This window comes from Panthera leo, chromosome E1 (assembly GCF_018350215.1).
Source record: "Panthera leo isolate Ple1 chromosome E1, P.leo_Ple1_pat1.1, whole genome shotgun sequence".
In the NCBI taxonomy this organism is placed as follows: domain Eukaryota; kingdom Metazoa; phylum Chordata; class Mammalia; order Carnivora; family Felidae; genus Panthera; species Panthera leo.
In genome coordinates, this window is record NC_056692.1 from 53,742,484 (window position 1) to 53,765,888 (window position 23,405).

The following is a 23,405-nucleotide window of genomic DNA, read 5'->3' on the forward strand; positions in this document are numbered from 1 at the left end:
AGACCTCCACGGTCTGCTCAAGATCTTTGGTGAGATGATCTCTTTTGGTCACCCTTCCCCCATTCTGCAGGAAGAATGGCCTCTCCCTTCCCTAAGCCCTGGATGATCCCCCCCCTGCTCCCCGCTGACACTGAGCCCCCAGAGATGCCAGTTGGAGCTGAAACTCCTGTTCCCAACCCCCACCCCTCCTACCACTCCCAGGAGGCTCTGTGGGGCAGGAGACTTGGGCAGCCGGCTGGGAGCAGGTCTCTCCCTTGGCCAGAGTGGGAAATTCAAAGTCACAGACACCTCGGTACCCTATGAGCCAGAGGGCAGAAAAGCGGGCCATTGCAGCGACTTCTCTTGATGGGGACAAAGACACAGGGCAGAGACCGCTTGAACCCTCCCACACAGAGAAATCCCACACATGGGCCAGAAAGGGGCTCTGAGGGGTATGGGTGGGGAGAGGGGAGTCAGCCCCCAGGAAGCAGGGGTCATTACCAACTCCCCAGGCACCTGTCTAGACCATTTGCCTGCCTGAGTGCATAACTGAGTCAAGATCTAATTAGTTTCTGTGTCCTGGCTGAAAGCCAATGAGGGAGAGGCCCACAGGAAGATCTGGGGAGGGGGCGTTCTTAGGGCACGCTGGGGTCTCCAGTCCAGACGTGTGGGGAGAAGGAATGAACATCTCACACATTGGACTATCCCAGATAAAAAACGTATGTGCCTCTGATGGACGCCACCCCTCCCCGCCTCCCTAAGGACCTTGGGCCGCACATGTCCACCCTACGCCCATCTCTGTGCACCGGTTCCCAGGGATTCAGGCCAGATTCAAATGTGTCAATTTCAGGTGATGAATGATCAAGCCCTTCCTAATTTGCATGTTAAGTTTCCTTGTGGCAGAAATAAATAGCCTCAGCTCATCAGAGAAGAGCTTTCTTGGGGGGGCCTTTCATTAAAGCGGTAGTGAGCACTTCTCCAGCGTGTTCCGTCCCGTACTGTGGGGGGTCTGGGTCCCCAGGCCACCTGTCCCAGGGCTGCTGGGACGGGCTCTGGAGAATCTGTCAGTCACTGCCAAGTGGGAGGAGGGGAGGGTGGGGAAGAGAGGGCGTGGCTTGTGTGCGCACACCTGTGTGTTCTAGAATGTTCCGGCAGTGAAGCTGGCAGCCGGTGCACATCCCTGGCCTCATCCCTAATTTGCAGCATAACCCTGGATGTGTTAACTTTACCCCTTGGGTGTCAGTTTCTGCATCTATAAAATGGGAAGTGTAGTTACTGCTTTGTGGGTTCCTCGGGCCGCCTGTGGGCGTGACCCACCGGGACGCTGGTGAGTGAGCACACACCATGGGCGCCCGTGTGATGGGTTCTGCGGGTGGCCCGTGCGTGGGCTGTGGTGGGACACCCAGAGCTGTGCCTACCTACCATGTCCGCAGAAGAAAGACAGCAGCTTCTCTCTGCCTGCCCCAGCTTCGGGGTAACCCATGATGCCTGGAATGTCCTCCCTGCCCCCCCGCCCCTGCAAGGGCTCTCGGGGCCATGACTCCTCAGGGTGGTGCTCTGAAGCCGTGGGGACACTGGGAGAACTCAGAAGACATCCAAGGGCAGAGAGAGGGGAGGCCAGAACCGCCTCCCCCAGCACAGGGCATCCCTCCCACCTCCTGAGGGGTTCAGCCTGATGAGGAAAACGTCACAAATCAACATGGATCCTGGAGTCTTTGCTCTCTACCAGACCAGAACTCTGCACAACTGGGTAGCCCGGTCAGACCCCAGCAGCCCCGGATGCTGGTGCAGGGAGCCTGGGTTTGAATGGCAGCTCTGACCCTCCCACCCGGTCTGGTCCCTGAGGAAAGTCACTTTCGTCTCCCGGCTACGGAGAGTCCCAGCTGCAGGATGGAGGGCTCAGCCTAGATGCCAACCGGGCCATCGTTCTGTGGCCGCGTGACGGTGTCACGGCTCCGGGCTTGTGCCCCCACCTCCCCGAGGCCTCAGCTGGGGTCCAGCGAGGTGACACCCACCACGAGTCTCTGGCCCTGGCGGGAGTGGGGGGCCCACTTCCTCCCCAAGCCAGGACCCATTAGTGAGGATGTGAGGAGACAGGTTGCTATGGAAACTGAGACAGCCAATGTTTCTGAGACTTTTGCTTCTTGTTTCCCTTTTCCCCCTTACATTTCGAACTTATTCATCTTAATTGACATAATTATTGCCGCGTCAACCTGAGGCACAGGGAGCCAGCTGTGCCCCTCGCTGCCCACTACCTGCCCTGACCCTGCGGGGCTCTCTCCCTGTCGCTTCTCTCCCGGCTTCTCGGCTTCTCCTGTCACTCACCAGCAATCCCCCGCGGCCAGGAAGAAGCTGTCCCAAAGCAGGGGGAGGCCCCCACCCCAGTGCTCCTGGGCCCCTGTGGGGACAGGGGTCATGGCCGCTCCAGGTAACTGAGATGCCAACTTGTCTTCCAGCCCAAGCTCCTCACCTAGAGCCGACTAGGACTCCTTATTTACATCTCGGGAGCGGACCCTTCTGCCCACTGGGTAAATGAACTTGGGTCTCTCCGAGCCTCCATATTCTCATCTGTGCAATGGATCTGTCCTACCTGCCCGTGCATCCCATGCCCGGGGAACAAATGGAGCGTGGAAGGAAAGCAGTTCTATTGCAACAGGAAGTCCCATCGATTTGGACCGGGTGGGGGGAGGAGAGACCCCCCCCCCCACCCACAAGGGGCTGGAGGGTAGCCAGCCAGTTCCACCCTCATGTCCCCCAATGCCAAGCCAGCCGCCGACTCTAGGGTGTGGGACTGGATGCCTGCTCGCATCCGGGAAGCTCTGGTGGCTCCAGCTGGGAGAGTCTGGGCAGGGGGGGCGGCACTGGCACCTTGCTCTCGACCACTCGTTCTCAACGGGGTGGATGTGGCCCTCTAAGGCACACTTGGTGGTGCTGGAGACATTTCTGGCTGTCACATTTTAGGGAGGGGGCTACTGGGATGTAGTGCGTGGAGACCAGGGGTGCCGCTAACCCCCCCTGCCGTCCACGCGGCAGTCCCCACGACAAAACGCGATCTGCCACCAATGTTAACAGTGCCCGGGCTGAGAAACCCTGCTCTGGTCACGGTCTTCTTCGTGGGCGGCACAGGGTATCGTCTGGGGGGGGTCCCTCTAACCCTGCTCCCTCTCCCATCGTTGAAAGCCGGCCCTGTGCGTGCAGGCGCGGGGCTGGCTGGGCTCCCTGCACCCCTCCTCCCTTCCCGGGCTCCGCCGGAGCGGGAGGGGGGCCTCTGGGTCAGGGGAAGGACAGCACGCTTGGCTGGGGGCCTCTTTCTCCTCCCAGCCCACCTCCCCCATCCCTCCCCCAGGATTACGACATTTCTAAACTCGTTAACTTTTAATTACTACCTTCCCTCTGCCTGAGTACACTGGCTCCAGGCCACGTACATCTCTATTAAAATTCAATTTATGCCCATCATAACTAATTCCTGCACTTCAGCTTCCTCACCGGCAGCCTTCAATTTTCAGACAGGATGTCCAAACTCATGGCCAAATCAGAGTTTATCTCCAAAGAGGCTGGCAATGGGGTTGGGGGGGAGGGTCGGGTCTGGCTTTGTTGAGGAAGAGGGGTCCGGAGCCTCCTACAAGCACTGGGAGGAGAATGTGGCCAGACAGAAGGAGGCGGGGACAGCCTGCCCCGCGGTGTGGACATGGGTGGGTGGTGTTCGCTTGGTGGCCTGGAAGGCCGCCATTTCCGCTTACACAGCCATCGATGACCAGCCACCCTTCCATACACTTAACCTTCCGTGCCACTCATGACCCTCCGGGAGGTAGCCTATAATAACTGGTGTTATTATTCCCATTTAACAGACTGGGCAGCTGAGGCAGGGCTTAAGTCATTTGCCCAAAGGCATACACTGAGTCACAGTCAAGACAGGGACTCCTACTGGGGGGGATGCTCGCACTGAGCCTTGGAAGATCAGGCAGCAAAAGTGAGTGAGGACAGTGCAGGTCACTGGGGAGAGGTAAAGGCAGGTGGTCCTGAACAGCAGACACCATCAGGAGAGGACTCATTCCGCCCATTAGCCAAGGACGTGGGTGAGGGAGGAGACTGGGAAGAGGGGCAGGACCAGGGCACACAGGGGCCTGAGGCGCCCTTGACCCAAATCCTCCAAAGACCGCCCGCCTCCTGCAGGACGCAGCCCAGAATGTCCCTCCTGGCAGTCGTGATCCTTCCTCCGCCATCCTGTGCCGGCCGTGTCTCCCTGATCGCAGGGCAGCATCGCTGGCCCAGTCTCGCCCCCCCCGCCACGTTCACATCTTCCCCTTCACTGGCTCCTCATCCAGCCCCCCTCACTGTCCCTAAGCTCCCCTATGTCCCTACAGCTAGCTGACCGTTGTTAGTGTCCCACAGCCGTCGACACACAGCCGGCCACTCGGTCCTTCTCAAAACCCCCTCCCCGTTCTGTGACACCCTGATCTCCGTCTTGGCCTCTTGCTTTCATTCCGTTGGGCAGGTTCCCACCTCTTTTGTTTATTTGCTTTCGGGGGCCCTGGGGCTCTTTCCTCCACGCTACGTCTGCTCTCTCGCCCTGCCCGTTCCCACGGGGTCCGCTGTCACGCTGATGTCAGTGATCCCTAAGTCAAGATCCTCAGCTTGGGCTTTCCTTCCCCACCCCAGGCGCGCGTATCTTCCTCGCCTGCTGGATGCTGCTACCCGGTGTTTCTCCACGCACCCAAGGGGAGCACGGAGACTCCCCACGGTGTCCCTGCTTTTCCAGGGTTTCTTCCACCAAGTCCCTGCCTCTCCACCTGCCTTCCTCCCTCACCCGCACGTCCAGCCCCTCGTCACGTCTGCTCAGTTCTGCCTCCTGGATATGTGTCAGACCCCTCCGCTCCTCCGCTCCCACTGTCTCCAAGATGGCCCGGCCACCCGCCTCCCATCACCCCTGTCCACCCTGGCGTTCGCCTGTCCTCCTCCAGTCCACTCTCCGCCCCGGTGCCTGGTACAGGGTTTAGAAATGGACACCTGATCATGGCCCTTCTCTGTGAAAAACGAGTCAAGGGCCCCACACAGCTTTTGGCCTAAGAGAAGAGCTCCCCGGGAGGGCCAGCGAGCCCCGACTTGACTGACCCTGGCCGCTTCTCCAGCATCCTGACCTCCTGTCCGTGCCAGCTTTCTTTCAGTTCCTCTGTCTGCGCACACGGCTGTCTCCAAAGCCCCACTTCCGCCTCTTCTAGCTCTGCCTAACCCTGCTCATTCTCAGCGTCCCCAGTGACACCTTCTCCGACCTGTCCTTCACCTTGATGGCGCTTGTCGAAACTGGAGTCCGGCATTACGTGAAGAGTTACTGAGTGCTGTTTCCATCCCGTACTGCACACTCTATGGGGGTCAGGGCTCCCCTGTCTTATTTAGCACCCAATGTCTACACTCCAGGGGAGCTCCACCCGTTCACTTCCCGTCCCGCCAATGCCTCTTCCCCTCTGGATTCAAGTTCGATATCTTCCACAAGCTGCCCCCAACTTCTCTAGGCCTTTACACCTGCTGTCCCTCCTCAGTCTGGGTGCACATGAGCCACGAGTCCTGCTCCTCGGCTAGAATAAATCTTTCCCAAGGGCGGTGGGAAGGGCGGGGCTGGCACTGCCTTTCCTGACTGTCCTCCTTGACCAGCTGTGTGCCAGGTGGGCAGAGAGTCCCAGATCCGTGCCTTGTGACTGAGCAAAGTAGCATCCCCCGATGTTCCTCCATCAAACCTGGAGGGAGAGGATCTGGCTCTCATCTTGGTTCAGAGACTTCAGTCTTGAAGCCCCACGTCCCTCCCTACCAAGACGACTCTCCTGTAGGAGCTGCTGATGCACGGGGATTGAGAACAGGTGCCTACGGGAAAGGGGCTGGCGCACGGCCTGGCATGGGGTACATGGTCACTTGAAGCGTTCGTCATCAAGAGTTAACACACGTGAAGTCCTTGAGACGGGGCTGGGCCCACGTAAGCTCCTTGTGTTAGCTGTGACTAGTTCCCCTGCACTGGTTTAGGAGGCTGGCGGGGGCCATCCCCGGAAAGTTGAGCCCCGCAATGCTGCCACTGTTGGTCGGGGAGACAAACACAGCAAGACAGCTCGGAGCAGGGGGTGGGATGCAGGCTCGGGGTCCAAAAGACCCTGGGTAAAACCTGACTTCCCAGGTCTGGCTGTGTGACCTCGGGTAAGTTGCTGAATCTCTCTGAGCTGGGACTCCCAGCTAGGAGGTGGAGATAATAATAGCGTTAATCTCTCAGAACCGCTGTTAGTTAGAGGTTGGCTCAGTTCTGGGCACCCACGTGGTATATGCTCCAGCACCTGCCAGGAGCCCGCTGGCCTCTGCATCCTTGGCCTCGGCCGCCTGCTCTCACTTCTAAGGGGAGGCCAGAGGACAAGCCAGAGACAAAGCAGCTGGCCCGGAGAGTTTCTCTTCATCCTCTTCTCTGAAGAATTTCAAAGGCTGCGGCTGCCCCCCATGTGTCCCCTGCTTTGTGCCCATAGCGAGGGCTGCGGCATGCGTGGGTCTCTGCCTCAGCCACGGGGCTTTCTTCTCTCTGCCGCTGAGCCCGCGGGCAGTGCCCTGACACCACAGTTCCCCCACAAGGGACATCAGCCTGGCCGTGGGGCTGGGGACGCAGCCTGGGGCTGGCCAGTGTCCTGCCTGGCTCTTCTGAGCTTCCCCTCCACACACCTGCTCTTCTCCACGCCAGCCAGGGGCCAGCCGGGGCCTCAGAGTCCGGACTCGGCCTCCACTCGTCTTACCTCCTCACGCCTGCTCATCTCAGGGTCTGCGGGGCCCCTGGCTTCCTGCCCTCTCAGGGTAGAGGAATGGCGTACGGTGACAGGACCGTGGCAGAAGGAGCCCCGTCAGGACCCCGTGTGCGTCTACACAGGTGGGACAAGAACCCACACGGGTCACACAGCCTTCCTGGATCTGCCACTTGCTCTCTTCATGACCCCAGGCAAGTTCCAGAACTTCTCCGAGCTCCAGTCTCCTCATTTTGCAAAATGACGGTAATAACACTCACCTAGTGCTGCTGTGAGATGATGTATGTTCAGTTAACCATGCGTGGGAATCTAAGTGTGTGTGTGTGTGTGTGTGTGTGTGTGTGTGTGTGTGTGTGCGTGTGTGGGTTGTCCCCAGCCACACAGTTCTGGCTGGTTCAGTGGATGATGCAAAGTGAGGCAGAATTGATTCGACTTGGGGAGAGGGCCCTGGAGGGTGGAAGGCGGGGAAGAGAGGGCAGAGGAGGGGTGCCGAGGGGAGGGAATAGGGGAGAGTGATCTGAGGGAAGAGACTCCAGGGGCAGCACAAGAGGGCCTGACCTTCATGAGCTACCAGCCCACCCAGTCAGGAAGTTAGGCTAACAGGCCAATGTGCTTCACCCAGACATAGACTCACGATGGTTAAACAAGAGCCTGAAGGAATCACACCCACCCACCCAACTACCTACACACCCCCCCACACGTGTGCGCATGTACACAGGCTAACAAACACATTAGAGCGTATACTTCCAAGTAAGTATTGTGTTCAACCTCCTCCCACCCACCCCAACACACACCAAGAGCCACTGTGAGAGGCCGTGCACCTGTCCCACTGGTGGAGGGGTGGCAGTGGGGGCAGTGCCCAACCCTTTGGGACGGTCTTCCCAGGCAGTATCCCACCCACATGGGAAAAGAGATCTCATTTGCTCAGAGTCTGATAATGCTTTATACCCACAGCGGTACCCCGAACTCTCAAACTGGGAATTCAAGGCTGGCTTCAAAACCGGTAACATATGTCACCAACAAGGGGCTCTCACAGCACTTGACCACAAAAAGAGCTCTAAAGAGGGTCCTGGACCATAACAGTGTCATCGGACAGGTGCACAGAGCCCCCATGACCACCTAGGAGGAGATGTGCTCGCTTGCACACGAGGTCCCGAGGTCCGGCTGGTTTGTTACCAGATCTGTCCTGCTATTCTACCGAGACAAACACTTTGTATAATCCTAGCAGGTGCTGTTTATTTCATGCCTGTTGCAGCAGGGACTGGGCTTGTCCCGTAGAATCTCACTGAATTCTTACTGGAACTTTCTAGAGTGGGCATTACTGCTCCCGATTCCGAGAGGCAGGGTGGCTAATTCCGCCCAAGGCCCAGAGCCAGGAAGTGGTAGGAGGGTGACTGTATTCAGGGGGGCCCAACTCTGAGGTCCATGCTATTTCCATTCTGCCCCCCACGGTCATTCGTCCTCAGAAGGATGCGGCAGGCTTTCCTTCGTGTGGGTGTCACACACGTGCACACACGCCACGGCCATTCTGTTTCAGATTCCACTGAGAATGAAGGCCGGTGGAGAGTGGATGTAAATGCAAAGTTGTTCCTTTGGAGACGGAGTAGGAAACATAGTGGAATTTATGGCGGCACTTCCAATCTTATTTTCTCTCAACTTGCTGAGTAAATTCAGCCATCTTTCTGCCTGAAAATTGGATATTATCACCCAACTCAAGCCCTGGGGTTCGCAAGAGACTAGGAAGTTCTCAGCGGCAAGCGGTGGTGGGAGAAGCAGGGGATAAGCCGGCCAAACTCCTCTGGGTTGCAATTTTCAGTATGCATTTATTTCAAAGGTGAATCCGGTACATTTTATTGAGCCAAAAAACAAGAAAGTGCTAGAAATCCAATAGCGACATGTCAAAAAGACCCAGGATCCAGCTCGAGGAAGCTCCATGGGCCAATTATGGGTTACTACGGAGGATCAAAGTGAAGAATGACAGGGATAGACTGAAACACACTGAATAAGAAAAATAATCCATGAGTTCATACTGATGCTAAATTATTTTAAAGGAAGGTGAGAAAGGGAAGATCCTTTTTATAAAAGAATGACAAATTGGGCATGCAAGCTGGTGCAGCCACTCTGGAAAACGGTATGGAGGTTCCTCAAAAAACTAAAAATAGAACTACCCTACGACCCAGCAACTGCACTACTAGGCATTTACCCAAGGGATACAGGTGTGCTGTTTCGAAGGGACGCATGCACCCCCATGTTTATAGCAGCACTATCAGCAATAGCCAAAGTATGGAAAGAGCCCAAATGTCCATCGATGGATGAACGGATAAAGATGTGGTATATATGTATATGACGGAGTATTACTCGGCCATCAAAAAGAATGAAATCTTGCCATCTGCAGCTACGCGGATGGAACTGGAGGGTATTATGCTAAGTGAAATTAGTCAGAGAAAGACAAATATCATATGACTTCACTCATAGGAGGACTTTAAGAGACAAAACAGATGACCATAAGGGAAGGGAAACAAAAATAATATAAAAACAGGGAGGGGGACAAAACAGAAGAGACTCATAAATATGGAGAACAAACTGAGGGTTATGGAAGGGGTTGTGGGAGGGGGGAGGGGCTAAATGGGTAAGGGGCACTAAGGAATCTACTCCTGAAATCACTGTTGCACTATATGCCAACTAATTTGGATGTAAATTTAAAAAAAAAGATTACTCCCCCCACCAAAATGACAAATAAAAGTAAAAGGAAAGATAGAAGTAGAAAATCTGCTTATCACAACCACAAAGGTAATAACTGATTCAGGTTAGACTCCTCAGTGGATACTCAACCACCGAGTGAGAGATTTCTGGGGAGGAGAAGAGTCACAGTTTTGAGTTATCCCTCAAAGGGAAGGGGCGCCTGGGTGGCTCAGTCAGTTGAGCGTCCGACTTCGGCTTGGGTCATGATCTTGCAGTTGGCAAGTTCGAGCCCTGCGTTGGGCTCTGTGCTGACAGCTCAGAGCCTGGACCCCGCTTCTGATTTTGTGTCTCCCTCTCTCTCTGCCTCTCCCCTGCTCATGCTGTCTCTCTCGGTCTCAAAAATAAAGATAAACATTAAAACACACACACACACACACACACACACACACACACACACACACACACAAAACAAACAAAAAAACAAAGGGAAAACGATACCTCCAGACCTTGACGGTGGAGAAATCTGGTGCAAATCACCTTGACCAGCTGATCAAACGTAACCTCACCAATAATGGGGCAAAGTGACAGGAAGTGTCTTCAGGTATGAAGCACGAAGGACTCACATCTGGGTAATTTTCTTGCCAAGAAGGTTTAACCTGAATCTAATCAGGAGGATGTAACTGGACAGATCTACCCTAGGGGACATTCTGCAAAACTGGCTGAGCTCTTAGAAATGTCAACACCGTGAAAGGTAGCAAGAAACAATGAGGGATAGTTCTAGATTTCAGGAGTCTAAAGAGTCATGACAACCACATTTCATGTGTGGTCCTTGATGAGATCTTGTATCAAACAATAATAAAAATGGCCACAAAGGACATAATTGGGACAGAGGTATCAATGTGAAATTTTCCATTCTTTTTTTTTTTTTTAATTTAAAATTTTTCTTTTAAGGCGGGGGGTAGAGGGGTAGAGGGAGAGAGAAAGAGAATCTCAACCATGCTCAGCACAGAGCCTGATGTGGGGCTCGATCCCTTGACCCTGGGATCATGACCTGAGCCCAAATCAAGAGTCGGACGCTCAACTGACCGAGCCACCCAGGCGCCCCTCACTGTGAAATTTTCTGAGTGTGAAAATTGCACTGTGGTTCTATAGGGCAATGCCTTATTCTCGGGAAATTCTACTTAGGGGTGAAGTGACATGATGTCTACAACTAATTCTTTTCCTTTCCTTTTTTTTTTTTTAAGTTTATTTATTTATTTTGAGAGGGGAGGGAGGGGCAGAGAGAGAGGGAGACAGAATCCCAAGCAGGCTCCACGCTGTCAGAGCAGAGTCTGAGGCGGGGCTCGCTCGAACTCACAAACCGTGAGCCCAAATCAAGAGTCGGACGCTCAACCGACTGAGCCAACCCCGGCGCCCGGAGAAGAGACCTTTCTTATGGGCACAGCACATATTTGATTAGAACAAAATCCCGACCGACTTGTACTCGGGCACCCGGTGGCTGCCGTGCCATCACGGCCAGCCTTCCTGGGTGAGGAGGCAAGGGGATGAGTTTCCCCCCCGGACGCGTGTTTGCGTCCCCCTGAAATTTCCACCCAACCAAAACTCTGAAACAGAACACAGCTCACCCACAGACAACGTAAGAGACAGAGCCGACCCCCATGCAGTCAAAAATCCATGCTTGACTTCTGACCCCCCACGCCCCTCCAACTGAACTACTAAGACCTACGTTGGCCGGAAGCCTTCCCGATAGCATTAACCGTCAATTCTCACGTTATTTTGTATGCTATATGTATCACATACTGTAGTCTTCCAGGAAAGTAAGCCAGAGAAAAGAAAATGTTATTACGAACACGGTACGAAAGAGAAAATACATTTACAGTGCTGTGTGCGCTGTATTTATCAAAAACGCCCGCGTGTTAGTGGACCCGTGTGGCTCAGCCCATGCTGTTCGAGGCTCAACGGTATTTGCATTCCCCTCTCTGCTTTGTTTTCTAGAACCTGCAAAGCACACTTAGTAGAAGCTGCTTGGGATGCATATTAAGGAAGCCACGGTCACAGTCCTTCCTCAGCGAGAGGCTGGATGTAAAGAATTTCCAGCCCTGGAGCCGGACGACTTCTATTTGAAGCCCAGCTCAACCATCTGACCTTGGGGGAAGTGTTTAATGTCTCTGAGCCCCAGTCTGCCCATCTGTCGAATGGGAAAAATAACCGAACGTTCTCAAAGGATGGCTGGCAGGATTGAATGAGATAATCACACAGGGCGCACATAACGCCTGCCAGGTAGTTAATTCCTTTTCATTGGCAGTGATTCCGATGATCGTTACCATCATCAATAGCTGGGGCCCTGACCACTACCTGGACGCCTCCAAGACAAAGAGCTGTTTTCAGAGGAAGCCCGTTGCATCCATGGGCAAGTCTGATCCTTAAGCTGATCCTTAGCAGCTGTCCCTGTGTACTGTCCACACTGGCAGCCTAGCAGTCCCAACCCTCCTCCTCCTGCCAGAAGAAGTCAGGGGCAGGCTGGGAGGCCACTTACACCTGTGGTGTCAAAACTGCCCCAGGGACGCCAGGTAGCAGCCAGGAGCAGTCTGGGTCCCCGGGTGCAAACCGCCACAGAGGCTGCTCAGGGGGACACCCCTGGTCTCCCTTGTGGGCTCCCTGGAGACCCAACGCCCAGAGCGGCCAGCACTGGAAGGCCCCCTGCTTCCTTGGCCTCTCACCATCCGGAGGGGAATGTGGTCCTCCTGTCCTGGACCCTCCAGCTCCCTCCTCTGACAAAGTGGCCACGTCCACCAGCCGATCCAGTCCAGGGTTGGGGCAGAAGGGATGAGGAAGGGGCAGGGTGGGGGGTTGTCGCCCTGAACTCTGGCCTCCCTGCTTGGCAAAGAAAAGGACGGTTCTCTGGAAAGGACAGATCGGCCAGTAATTAAGTACCGTCCTGTTATTTGCATTCTGGTCCCTGGCGGCAGATCTGTATCAACATCCCCAGGGCAAGACAATCTTGTTTCCCCAACAAAACCGATTATGCACATCAGGCCTGGGGATTAATCACCAGCCACAGGGGTGGGGAGGCGGTGAAAGCAGGTGGAGATGCCGGAGGGAGGAGGGAGGGATTGCCAGGAGGAAAGGCCGGAGGCCAGGCGGGGCTTGGGGGGCCCAGCCGCCCGTTGCTCATGCTTCTGGCGGCAATCCCCCTTCACTAAGACCCTGTGCCCCTCCCTCCTCTCCGTTCTCCCCATTTGGCAGTGTCCTGGGGAGGGAAGGGCCAGTCCAGAGTTCAGGGCACAGGCACAAACATGGAGTAGGGACAAGCCCAAAAGCCTTGGGCAGGCCACTTCCGTGCCCCCAAATACAAGACGTCCTTCCCTTACTGATCCCGGGTTGCTACATGCCCCACCTGTGTGTCGGATCCAAGCCCCCCCCAGTGCTCCCCGGAGATAGCAGAGTTCTCCTGGGGGCTGGGGAGCACGGGCTCTGGTCACAGGCATGACCACAGCCCAGCTGCTGGGAGTAAGCTCCCCGACCTCAATCCTTGTTGCATGAGCCACTCCGTCTGGCCCCCTGCCTAGACATCCTCCATTGGGCTCAGCAAGGCAGGGTCCTCATACTCCTGGGGCAGGGCTGTCTTCCCCCCTCCACCCCGACTTCCGCCACCCCAGCCTCCCAGTAGCACTGGTGTGGGAACCCCTGTCCCCCAAATGGCCACACGGGCCCCCCACCCTAGTTCCCCTTCAGGGCACAGCAGGGGCTCTGGCAGCCAGGAGGGAGGGGAGGGGAGGCTTGCCTGTACTCCAGCGAGAACTTGGTCAGCTCCCTGCTGTTGTGGAGCCACTTGAATTCCAGCGGCCAGCTGCCCTCGGCCATGCACGTGAGCACCAGGCGGTTCCCCTCTAAGTGCACCTGCGTTCGCACCGGCTCCGTCTTGAAATAGGGGGCCACATCATCTGTGGTAAATAGAGACACAAAGCCACAAGTTAGCACCGCTCACCTTCAGGTGGTTGCTCACGTGGTGCCCTAGCGCCCTGGGCAGACAGAGCAGGTGCAGCCAGCTAACTTGCTCAAGGTCACGTGGCCGGGAAGGACTTGAACTTGGGTCGGTCTGACTTCGGAGCTTGATCTTCAGAGGGAGTCCTCCACCCCTACCAACCAGTTCTCGGCCTCCTTCCTCCCAGACCGCGCCAGGCTCACGGCCTCTGCTGCCACCGCCCTGTTCTGGTGCTTTCTGTCACTCTCCCCTCGAGATCCCCATCCACTGGACACCCCGTGATTCTGGGGGCACTTACTGCCCTTTGGTCAAAGGGAATATAAATGTCACAAAGAAACCGGGGGAGGGGTGGGTTGATACAAGTGTCAGGTGGCAGGGACGTCCCGAGTCCTGCCCCTAAGGCTGGGAGAGCCCGTCAAAAGCATCATGGGCAGAGTCCATCCGGCGGGCCCTCTCCACCGCCAGGTTGTTTGATCCCTCTGTCCTCTTACCCTCAGACTTGGCCAGAAGTGGGTGTCTGTGGTCTGCAGGTGGGTTCACATTCACGTCAAGGCCTCACCCTGGGTTCAAGTGCAGACCAACCACTCAGAGCACCAGCGATATACGTCTGGGGCCGGGTCAACTGGCATCATGCCCCCACCCCACACTCCAGGTCTGAATCTCATGAGTGCCTAGCTTGTGATTACTGGGGAGGGGCCTTCCTTGAACCTCATCCCTGCTACCAGCTCTCTTTGTGGGGGCCGCTGGAGGGCAAGCCTGGGTGTGTACGGAGGGAGAGCCAGGGCAGGCAGGTGCTGAGCCCCTCCCCCCGCATCTCTGCATCACTCCCGACAACCATCCTGCAGCTTACCGCCTTCCAAAGCCCTTCAGGAGGTCCTCTTTTGGGGGAGTGTGCTGGGGGAGTGGCACCCACCCCTGGTCCCCTGGTCCCCTGGTCCCCCGCCCACCTCCGGTGGCAGCAGAGGGGAGAGAGGCGAGCAGGCACCCATTTGCCCGCAGCCCACTCTGCTGAGGCAGCGGCTCTGCCTCTGTTTGACAAATGGGCACATTCGCACTTCAAAGGCACATTCCTATTCCCCAGCAGCGTTTGAGAGCCCTTTGAATTGTGTTTTTAAAAACCCTCTGTTAGTTCCTGTCATCACTCGTTTGTTTTAAAACAATAACACTCCTAGTGATTCAATCCCTCCGATGGCTGATTCAGAGCCAGAACATCAGAGGGGGCGGGCGGGGCGGGCGCTTGCACACTCGCTCGTGCACACGTGTGCACACGCGCTCTGCACTCAGACCCCCTCACCTCCGTAACCCAGTTCACTGGGCAACCTGTTATCACGTCCGCCTGTTCTAGTTCAGTGCTCGGGCTCTCCGGGGCGCCTGCCTGGAGCCCAGCAACAGGAGCTGGGATGGGCTGATTCCAGCGGCTGCCCTGCCCGAGATAATGACTCTGGGAAGAGGAGGGCGGGGCTGCCCTTTCCTGAGAACCTGCTGGGTACCACCGAGCCCCGAGCATCCCTGCATCCCCCATCCCTAGTTATCCTCCCCAGGAAGCTTGGGAGGAACTGAGGCTCCTCTCCCCCAGCCCCTGCGTTGTGGTCCGCCCTCCCCCTGCCATCCGATACAAGGATTTGGCGGGGGGAGGCCCTACCCAGCACTGAGCAATGTCAGGAGTGCAGCCAGCTGGTTTCCCTTGATAGGCCTGCCATCTTCCAAAAGCAGGGGATGGCGGGGCGACTGGCAGTGCGGCAGTAGGGGGGAGGCTCCGACAGGGAAAGGATGCTGGGGTGGGGGGTGGGGGGGGCCAGCCGGGTGTGCACATGCACCCGTGTGCATTGTCTATGGGTCCTTGAGTCTCCGTGTGTATCTGTGTGTGTGTGTAGGTGTGTGCTCTTATGTGTTTGTGTGTTCAAGTGTGTGTCTGGGCACATGTATACGTGCGTTTACGTGCAGAGAGAGATGTCTGTGCCGTGAATGCACCAGTCGTTGACCCTGGGGAGCTTACTTATAACCTTTTTGCATTTCAATCTCCTAGCTGTAAACTGGGGGATACGTTTCTTGTATCAAATGAATTAAAAAACATAACGAGGTTAGAAACGGTGCCTGGCACACGCTTTAGGCACATGCTTTACTATTAAGCGTGTGGGCAGATGGGCAGACTACAGGAGGGAAGAGCTCATGCCCTGTTGGCAGGTACCGGCAGCACCTTTCACAGTCTAAGAGCTTGGATTGTGCAGTTTACTACTTGTGCAACTGTACACAACAGCCCTGTTAGCCACCTTCTCAGTGGGAAGGAGCTGAGAAAGGAGGAGAAAGAATTTTGAATTCTTGAATACTGAAAGAATCAATATTATACGGGTGCCATTCCCTTAAACTTTTCCTCACTTGGAAAACACACGCACACACACACACATACACACTACAGTTTTTTTAACTAGACAAAGTGAATCTAAAGTTCACACTTAAAAAAATGACAAAAGAGGGGCGCCTGGGTGGCTCAGTCGGTTAAGTGGCCGGCCGACTTCAGCTCGGGTCATGATCTCACGGTCCGTGAGTTCGAGCCCCACGTCGGGCTCTGTGCTGACCGCTCAGAGCCTGGAGCCTGTTTCAGATTCTGTGTCTCCCTCTCTCCGACCCTCCCCCGTTCATGCTTTGTCTCTCTCTGTCTCAAAAATAAATTTAAAAAAACATTAAAAAAATTTAAAAAAATGACAAAAGAATACCTAAGAAATTCTGTAAAAGTGTAATAGGTGAAAAAGACAAGCCCAGATACCGAACTATGTTATAAAGTTGCAATAATTAAAACAGTGTGTTCTTGCACCAATAATCTGATGAAATGACAGACTCAGAATCTAGAAATAGACCTCAGTACATATGGGATCATTTAATATATGATTAAAGTAGAATTTCAAGTCGGTGGGGAAAAGATCAATTATTCACCAAATGGCTTTGGAACAGCTAGGGAGACATTTGGGGCGGGGGGGGGTAGGGGGGTAGGGAATAAAGCTGAATCTCTTCCTCACACGTTTCCTCAAAATAAATGCTAGATGGATGCATCAGTGTTTTAAGCGAGAAAAATGAAATTCTAAAGGGAGTAGACGAAAGTCACAGAGGTTTTAAAAATATATAGTCTTCAGGAGGTGATGCAGTATTAGACAAAGTCCAGGAAGTCGTAGAACAGATTGATACCTTCAGCTATATAAAAATTCTGCACGGAAAAAAAAAATACCCATAAACAAAAAGGCAACAAATGACAAACTCGGGGAAAATATTTGCAACTTCTATCATGGACAAAGAGCTCATTTTCCCGGTAGAAAAAATATTCCCATAAATCAGGAAGAAAAAGATGAACTAACCAACTGGACAAAGGATCTGAACAGTTCACAGAAAAGAATTACAAATAACTCTGAAACACAGACAAAGATGCTGAACCGCCTGATAAGAGAAAGGCAAATAAAACTCAGTAAGATATCGCTTTTTCCTATCCCTTGGGCCACGATCCGAAAGCACGATAGGGCCCCGTGCTGGCCAGCCCGCAGGGACCCAGGCGAGCGTGCACACAGCTATGTGGGGTTGTAGCTCGGGACCATATCTACAGAGAGTAGTCTGGAGGTTCCATCGAAACTAAAAATGCATGCCTTCCCCCTCCCTGCCCCCCACCCCAATCCCCAGCTCTTCCCAGGACTGCTCCTTCACAGACACACCTGTGCATGGGTAAAGTGACGGCATTTCTTAGCAGCATTATGGTTTTTATTAAATGTTTATTTTTGAGAGAGAGAGAGAGAGAGAGAGCGAGCCGGGGAAGGGCAGAGAGAGAGGGAGACACAGAATCTGAAGCAGGCTCCAGGCTCTGAGCTGTCAGCCCAGAGCCTGATGCGGGGCTCGAACCCACAAACTGAGAGATCATGACCTGAGCCGAAGTCTGGTGCTCAAACTGACTGAGCCACCCGGGCACCCCTAGCAGCATTATGTTTCGTTAACAGTGAAAGCTCCAAAATGACCTGCGTGTCCGTCAAGAGGGCACTGGTTACAGGAAACGATTGCACTTCTACGCTAGAGAATTCTCCGCAGCATCAGGCTCTGGAACGATTTTGGGGAACTACCGGTAAGTGAAAACAAGCAAGGTGCAGAACGGACACGTAATCTGCTGCCATTTGTGCACGTTCTATTTCCTCGAAGCATAAAAATGTATTTGCTTGTCTAGCCACAGGCTTTTTGTCTAGGGGGTTACGGAAGAAACTGGCTCCCGTCAGGCTTTAGGAAGAAGAACGGGGTGGGACGGGACTCGTTCGTCACTCTGTAGCTTTTGGTCCCTTTTGTTGTATTGCGCAAGAACGGATTACTTCCTTAGCATCAGACACACGCTCGCATCTGCATGCACCTATGGGAGAGTGCCGGGTGAGCAGTCACGGGCCTGTCCTGCCGGGGACAGAGGAAAGGGAAGGCCCTTTATGTGCATGGGACACGGGGTGTGGCACGGCTGGGGGCCCCTGACCGCCGGAGTCTGAGACCCTTGAAGGAAGAGCCGCCTTCCGAGGCGGACAAGAGGCCTCAGTCTTGGGCTTCCTTCTCCTTTCCCGTAACAGTTCAGGGGTCCCTGACTGCCCTGCTAAATACCCGCATTGTCATCCTTCTACGCCAGGCTCCAGGCTTATAAGAAGCTTATCGACTCCAACCTCTCCCCTCCCTCCTGCCCCCAGCGAAATAACGTCCTCTTTCTCTGGAGTCCCTCCACGCCTCCAGGAATTTGACTTCCCAGCCAGCCCAGGCCTGGGAACCCCACTTTCCTGGAGCCAGAATCTTGCTAGCTGGGGTGAAGCCCTCCACCCACCACCCGATTGGCCACAAGATGTCTATTGCCCTCCAGAGCCCGCTTCCAGGGGCACATTCCAGCCCATCCCAGCTCTGAAACGTGCCAAAGCCTGTCCCTTGGAGCTTGTCCCTGGGCACACAGTAAGTATGGCTGCTCGGTCGTGGGGCATCTCTGGAATGCCTGGGAACAGGGAGGGGGTTGGGATTCTTACAAACTTCTCACCTCACCCTCCCCTGGTCTCTGCACCTTTGTCCTGGGTTGACCCCCGTGGCCCTCTAGCCCGTCCCGGCTGGAAAGCCCTGTGCTCCCTGGAGCTGGCCGGGCCCTGGGCCATGGGAAGCAGGGATTCAGGGAGCCCCCTGTCACCGAGCCTCACTTCTCCCCACACTTCTGTGTCTGCTGCCTTTCCTTCGTGCTTCTCATGGAACTTTCCATACGTGGAGCACTTTAGGCCCAACATCTCAGTTAAGAGGTATATGAGAACTTCCAAGGAAGTTGGAAGCTGTCATCACCCCCTTTTACAGATGAGAAAACAGACGCTGGGGAAGGTTTGGTCACCTGACGCTTTCTCCCAGACGTGAAGTCAGGTCTGGCGGATTCCAGAGCTCTGGATCTTTCCATATCTGATGCTCAGCTGGCCTGCTCTTCATACTCTGACCTGTGGCCTCACGGTATAAGTGAGGGACGGTGCCTGGTTTGAAGCCACAAGCAGGGGTCATGCTGGTTGTATGGCAGGGACATTCCCAAATGTCACAGCCCCAGAACGAGATTCAGGGATGAGAGGCGGGCTGGCTGGGAATGTGTCAGAGACTGGCCACCTTGGGGTGGAGGCTGCAGGGGGGTGGCCTAGGGGGGTGCACGGAGAGAAGCCCCCACCTACTCACCACTCAAGGCTCCAGGTGCCCACCTTTTCCAGGGGTCTGGCTTGAAGGTCCCAGGGTGGGGAAGAGAATCCGGGTTTCCATCCCAATTCCTATGCTAACTGAAGTCTGACCTTGAGCAGAGTAACTTCGGAGCCTTCCTTGTCTTATCAGTGAAACAGCTTCTAACGCCTGCCCCAGAGGATGCTGGGAAGGTCAAAGTGAGCTAACGCACGCCACGTTTGGAGCACTGGTGCTTGGTACCCCCAGGCTGCTCTTTCTGCAGAACAGACCTTTGGAGGTGATCAAACGGGGGGGGGGGGCGAGGATCACCCCACCCATTTCCTGCCTCTCGGAGATGTCCCACTTCGGAGCCTTCCACATGCAGCTTCCTCACGGCCACTGCAAGCTGGCTCAAGAACTGAGTCTTGCCTCGGGATGCCTCGGAAACGCAGGGGCTGCGGGACATTCTGCACAATGTCAGGAACTCCTGCACGTCCCTCTCCCTCCCAAATCCAGGTGGGGAGGTGCTAAGCCTGGAGCTGCCTGGAAAGGGAAGGTTTGGGAATACCATGCCAAGGGCAAGGAAGAGGCTGCCATGCATGACCCTGCTGGAACCCCTGCCTTCCAGAAACGTCCGGGGAGCACATGCCGTGGCAGGTGTTTGCGGGCACTTTCTGAATAATGCCTGATAAAGACCAGGGGACCCAGGGATGCTCCCTTCTTTCCTCCCGCCCCCGGGGCCGAGCAGGGCATGCCTGCTCCCGCCCCATCCAGCCAGGGCAGTAGTGGCCCAGCCCCGCAGGCCCTCCCTTCTGGCTTCCCTTCTGCCTCCCACAAATGAGATGCTAATTTATGCCCCTCCACTGTCTCCTGGCAGATGCCTGGCCCAGCTCAGCCCCAGAGCTGCCTGCATGCCAAGTGCTTCATTAGCCAGGAAAGAAGGCTCTCGCCCTCCTTAATCTAATCCTCGCCAGTGACCTTCAGGAGCCAGGCACCTTCTGATGCCGGGGCCTGGGAGGGTGGGACAATCAATTATGCTTCGGCCTCCACAGCTGCTGCCGAATGGATTTCTCGCTCAGAAAAGCATGTTCAAAAAGCATCTAATGGAACGGATCATCAATTTGTTTGAATACACATTTAATCTGATTAGGGGGGCCCAGCCACCGGGGCAGCCAGTGCAAGTGAGCCCCAACACGGCCCTGGGGAACCGTGAGTGGGGTGGAGGGGCGCTGCCTGGGGAAGGGGAAGGAAGGGCGTATGCCCCAAGCCCACCACCAACCAGTTTGATCCGCTGTACCTTCAGCGAGAAAGTCACACAGAAAAGAAGAATGAACCATGCAGAGGCCACAAGGGCTGGGCAGATGCCTCCTGCTTTTCTACGGCCCCAGCACAGGGCACAGAGCCCGGGGCAAAGAAAATGTTCAGGAAATAAGTGAATGAACACACGAATGGCGAATGAATGGTGATGAAGCCAAGGGATGCCGATCTTGTCACTTCCAGGAGAAGAAAAATTGACGACTGAATTGGGTTGAATGATGCACTGCCCTGTCCCCCGCCAAATTCATGGCCTAACTGGAACCTCAGAACGAGACCCTATTTGGAAACAGGGTGTTGTAGCTGTAATTAGTTAAGAGGAGGTCAAACGGGAGTCGGGTGGGCCCTGTGTGACTGGTGTCTTTATGCGGGAGACATGGGAACAGAAATGCAGGGAGAGGATGGCCATGTGACGGTGGAGGCGGTGCGTTGACCGCCCAGGGAAGCCACGGATTGCCAGGAGCCCCCAGGAGCTGGAAGATGCAGGAAGGATTTTTGCCTCCAGCCTTCAGAGGGCGCGGGGCCCTGCCGACACCTTGGTTTCGGACTTCTGGCCCCCAGAACTGTGAGAAAATCCATTTCTGTTTGAGTCACTCAGTTTACGGTACTTGGTTACGGCAGCCCTAGGAGACAGGTGCAACGCCTCACAGAGACTTGGATCTGTCATTGCACCTAAGTCAGCCTGCCAGAGAACAAAGAGCACTAACCAGGGAGTGAGTCTGGAGCCCCAAGTCCTGCCGGTCTAGACCACGACCTTCTTCAGACATGTCCGCATGTCGGCCGTGCCCCAGGGCCTTTGCTTATTCCATTCCCTTTCCCCAGAGAGCCCTTTCTTTCCTTCTTTGCCAGAAAAATGTAGGTGTTAAATCTGTTAGTTTCTGCCCTGTGTCCCTTCTAAGCTCAAATGGCCTGTCCTCTGTAACTCTTTTCCTGCTGTCCTCCTCCACATCCTTCTGACTTCTGAGGTTCTTTGCCTCCCTTACAGCATAGAGGATGCACATCACAGCCCCATGTGTGGTGGCACCCATGCTGCTCTTCCACTGGAAGACAGGGACAGGGGACCCCTCGCCTCTCCAGCCCCAGAGCCTGGCAGTGAGTCCGGCGTGCAGGAGGGCCCAGATCCGTGAATGCAAAAGTAGACACATAAACTTGCCATTGAACATAGCCAGATCATCTCCCTCGTGTCGGCAGACCCTGCCGGGGGACCGGGACCTTCCCTTCCAGCTCTGGTGTTGCAAGATCTGAGTAGTGGTATGAGTTACGACCTCGCTGGGCCCGGGGCAGGCTTACTCGGATTCAAACCTGGCTTAGCCACTCGCTAGCTGCGTGACCCCGGGGGCAGCTCCAGAGCCCCTTTGAGTCTCCGTTTCCTCACCTGGGAACTGGGCTGTGGGCGGCGGCCTCCTCCTAGGCCTCGTGAGGAGGGTAAGGGCTGAGACCAGCGCCGGGCGCAAATGGCCCATCCTTACGTTTGCTCTGAGCCCTGTCACTGCCAGGGCCTCCTGCTGGAACTGTGCGGGTGAGGAACGCCTAAGCAGCCCCAGCCTTGGGTGGAAAGAAGGGGGGGTTCTCATTTCCAATGGGTTTATCTTGCAAATAACAGAGGGGAAGGGAGACTTTCCTTACATTTCGGCTGGAGGGTTAGGAGATTAAAACGACACCGAGGATTAGAATGCTTTTGCCTAACGGTGCTATTATCATTTTCCTGTATTCAGATTCATTTGAGCTATAAAAGGGGCAGTAATAAAATTTTCACTAACTCCTGGAATTTCTCCCACGAAGCTCCATTATGCTGTGTGGATGAGGTTTGTCTCCCCCCCTCCGTGACCCCAGGGCGGGGCACCTGCTTGGCACAATTCTCCGGCCTCTCAGCTGGGACCTGAGACCCCTGGCCATGAAGGGACTCGGCAAAGCTCAGCTGTGGGGGGTCAGCTGCCCGGACAGGCCTGCGCGGCCCCACGGAGACTCGTTCCACCGGCATCTGGCGCTCCCCCAGGGGACCGTCTTACAGATTCCTCAGGTGAGCTCTCTCCAGCACGTGGGTACCACCATCAGCCCGTCTCTAAGCTCTAGAGAGGGAGAAACATCCCACCGGCCCCGAGAAGCCAAGGTACGGATATTTTCAAGAACCTACAGCCTGCGGGTCCCCAGTGCCCCACGATGGCACCACCAGACACAGGGAACCGAGGCCTGTGCCAGGGCAGCGGACAAGTGGTCCCAAGCTCTGGGTACCATGCTCTCCCTTGCCTCCTGTTTCCCACTCTTGAGAAAGGCCATCACCTAAAGGAGACTGTCCACTGTGTCTGAGGAAGCGAGGACAGAAGGGGACGGAAGACAGAAGAGGGGGTCTGACTTAGCACTGGCATCGACGTCCTAATACACACCAGAGAGCTCAGGCGCATGGCAGCATGATGGGGGCTCCCCCTGGGCCTCGGCATCCCACCCAATTTCAGTGGCCCCCCCTTCCCTTCCCTTCCCTTCCCTTCCCTTCCCTTCCCTTCCCTTCCCTTCCCTTCCCTTCCTTCTTCCCTTCCTTCTTCCCTTCCTTCTTCCCTTCCCTTCCCCTCCCTTCCCCTCCCTTTCCCTCCCCTCCCCTCTCCTCCATTCCATTCCATTCCATTCCATTCCATTCCATTCCATTCCCTGACATCAGTGTGGGCCGCTCAGCCCAGGGAGAAGGGAAAATAGGATGTTCGGTGAAGACCTCATCCCCACCAGCTCCCGTGTTTTCTCACTTAGCCCCCGACCACTTTGGGGGAGACATCATTACCATCCTTTTATTTCCCTCAGCAAAGCCCAGAGGTGAGCGGAGCGAGGTCACCCCGGAGTCAGGGCCGGGTTTCGAACCCGCGAGGCCTCTGATGGCCGCTCAGGTCGACGTGGTGTTCGGGCCACGGGAGAGGAGTCCGACGCCGGGCCCCCGTGGCAGGTGCGGGGGGCGTGGAGGGAAAACCAGAGTGGCGAGTCTGCTGCCTCCACGCAGAGGCCGAGACATGGAGCCCGCCCGCCGAAGA

At 55.5% G+C, this 23,405-nt stretch overlaps 1 protein-coding gene across 2 annotated transcripts in view; it reads right to left on the reverse strand.

Annotated features, from left to right (window-relative positions):
- Positions 1-23,405, reverse strand: part of SDK2 (sidekick cell adhesion molecule 2) — a 264,330-nt gene that overhangs the window by 125,057 nt on the left and 115,868 nt on the right. For both annotated transcript variants that reach the window (XM_042914557.1, XM_042914556.1), the window contains exon 2: positions 13,210-13,369. In XM_042914557.1, the coding sequence (XP_042770491.1) occupies positions 13,210-13,369 (160 nt within the window). The remainder of the gene's footprint in view (positions 1-13,209; positions 13,370-23,405) is intronic.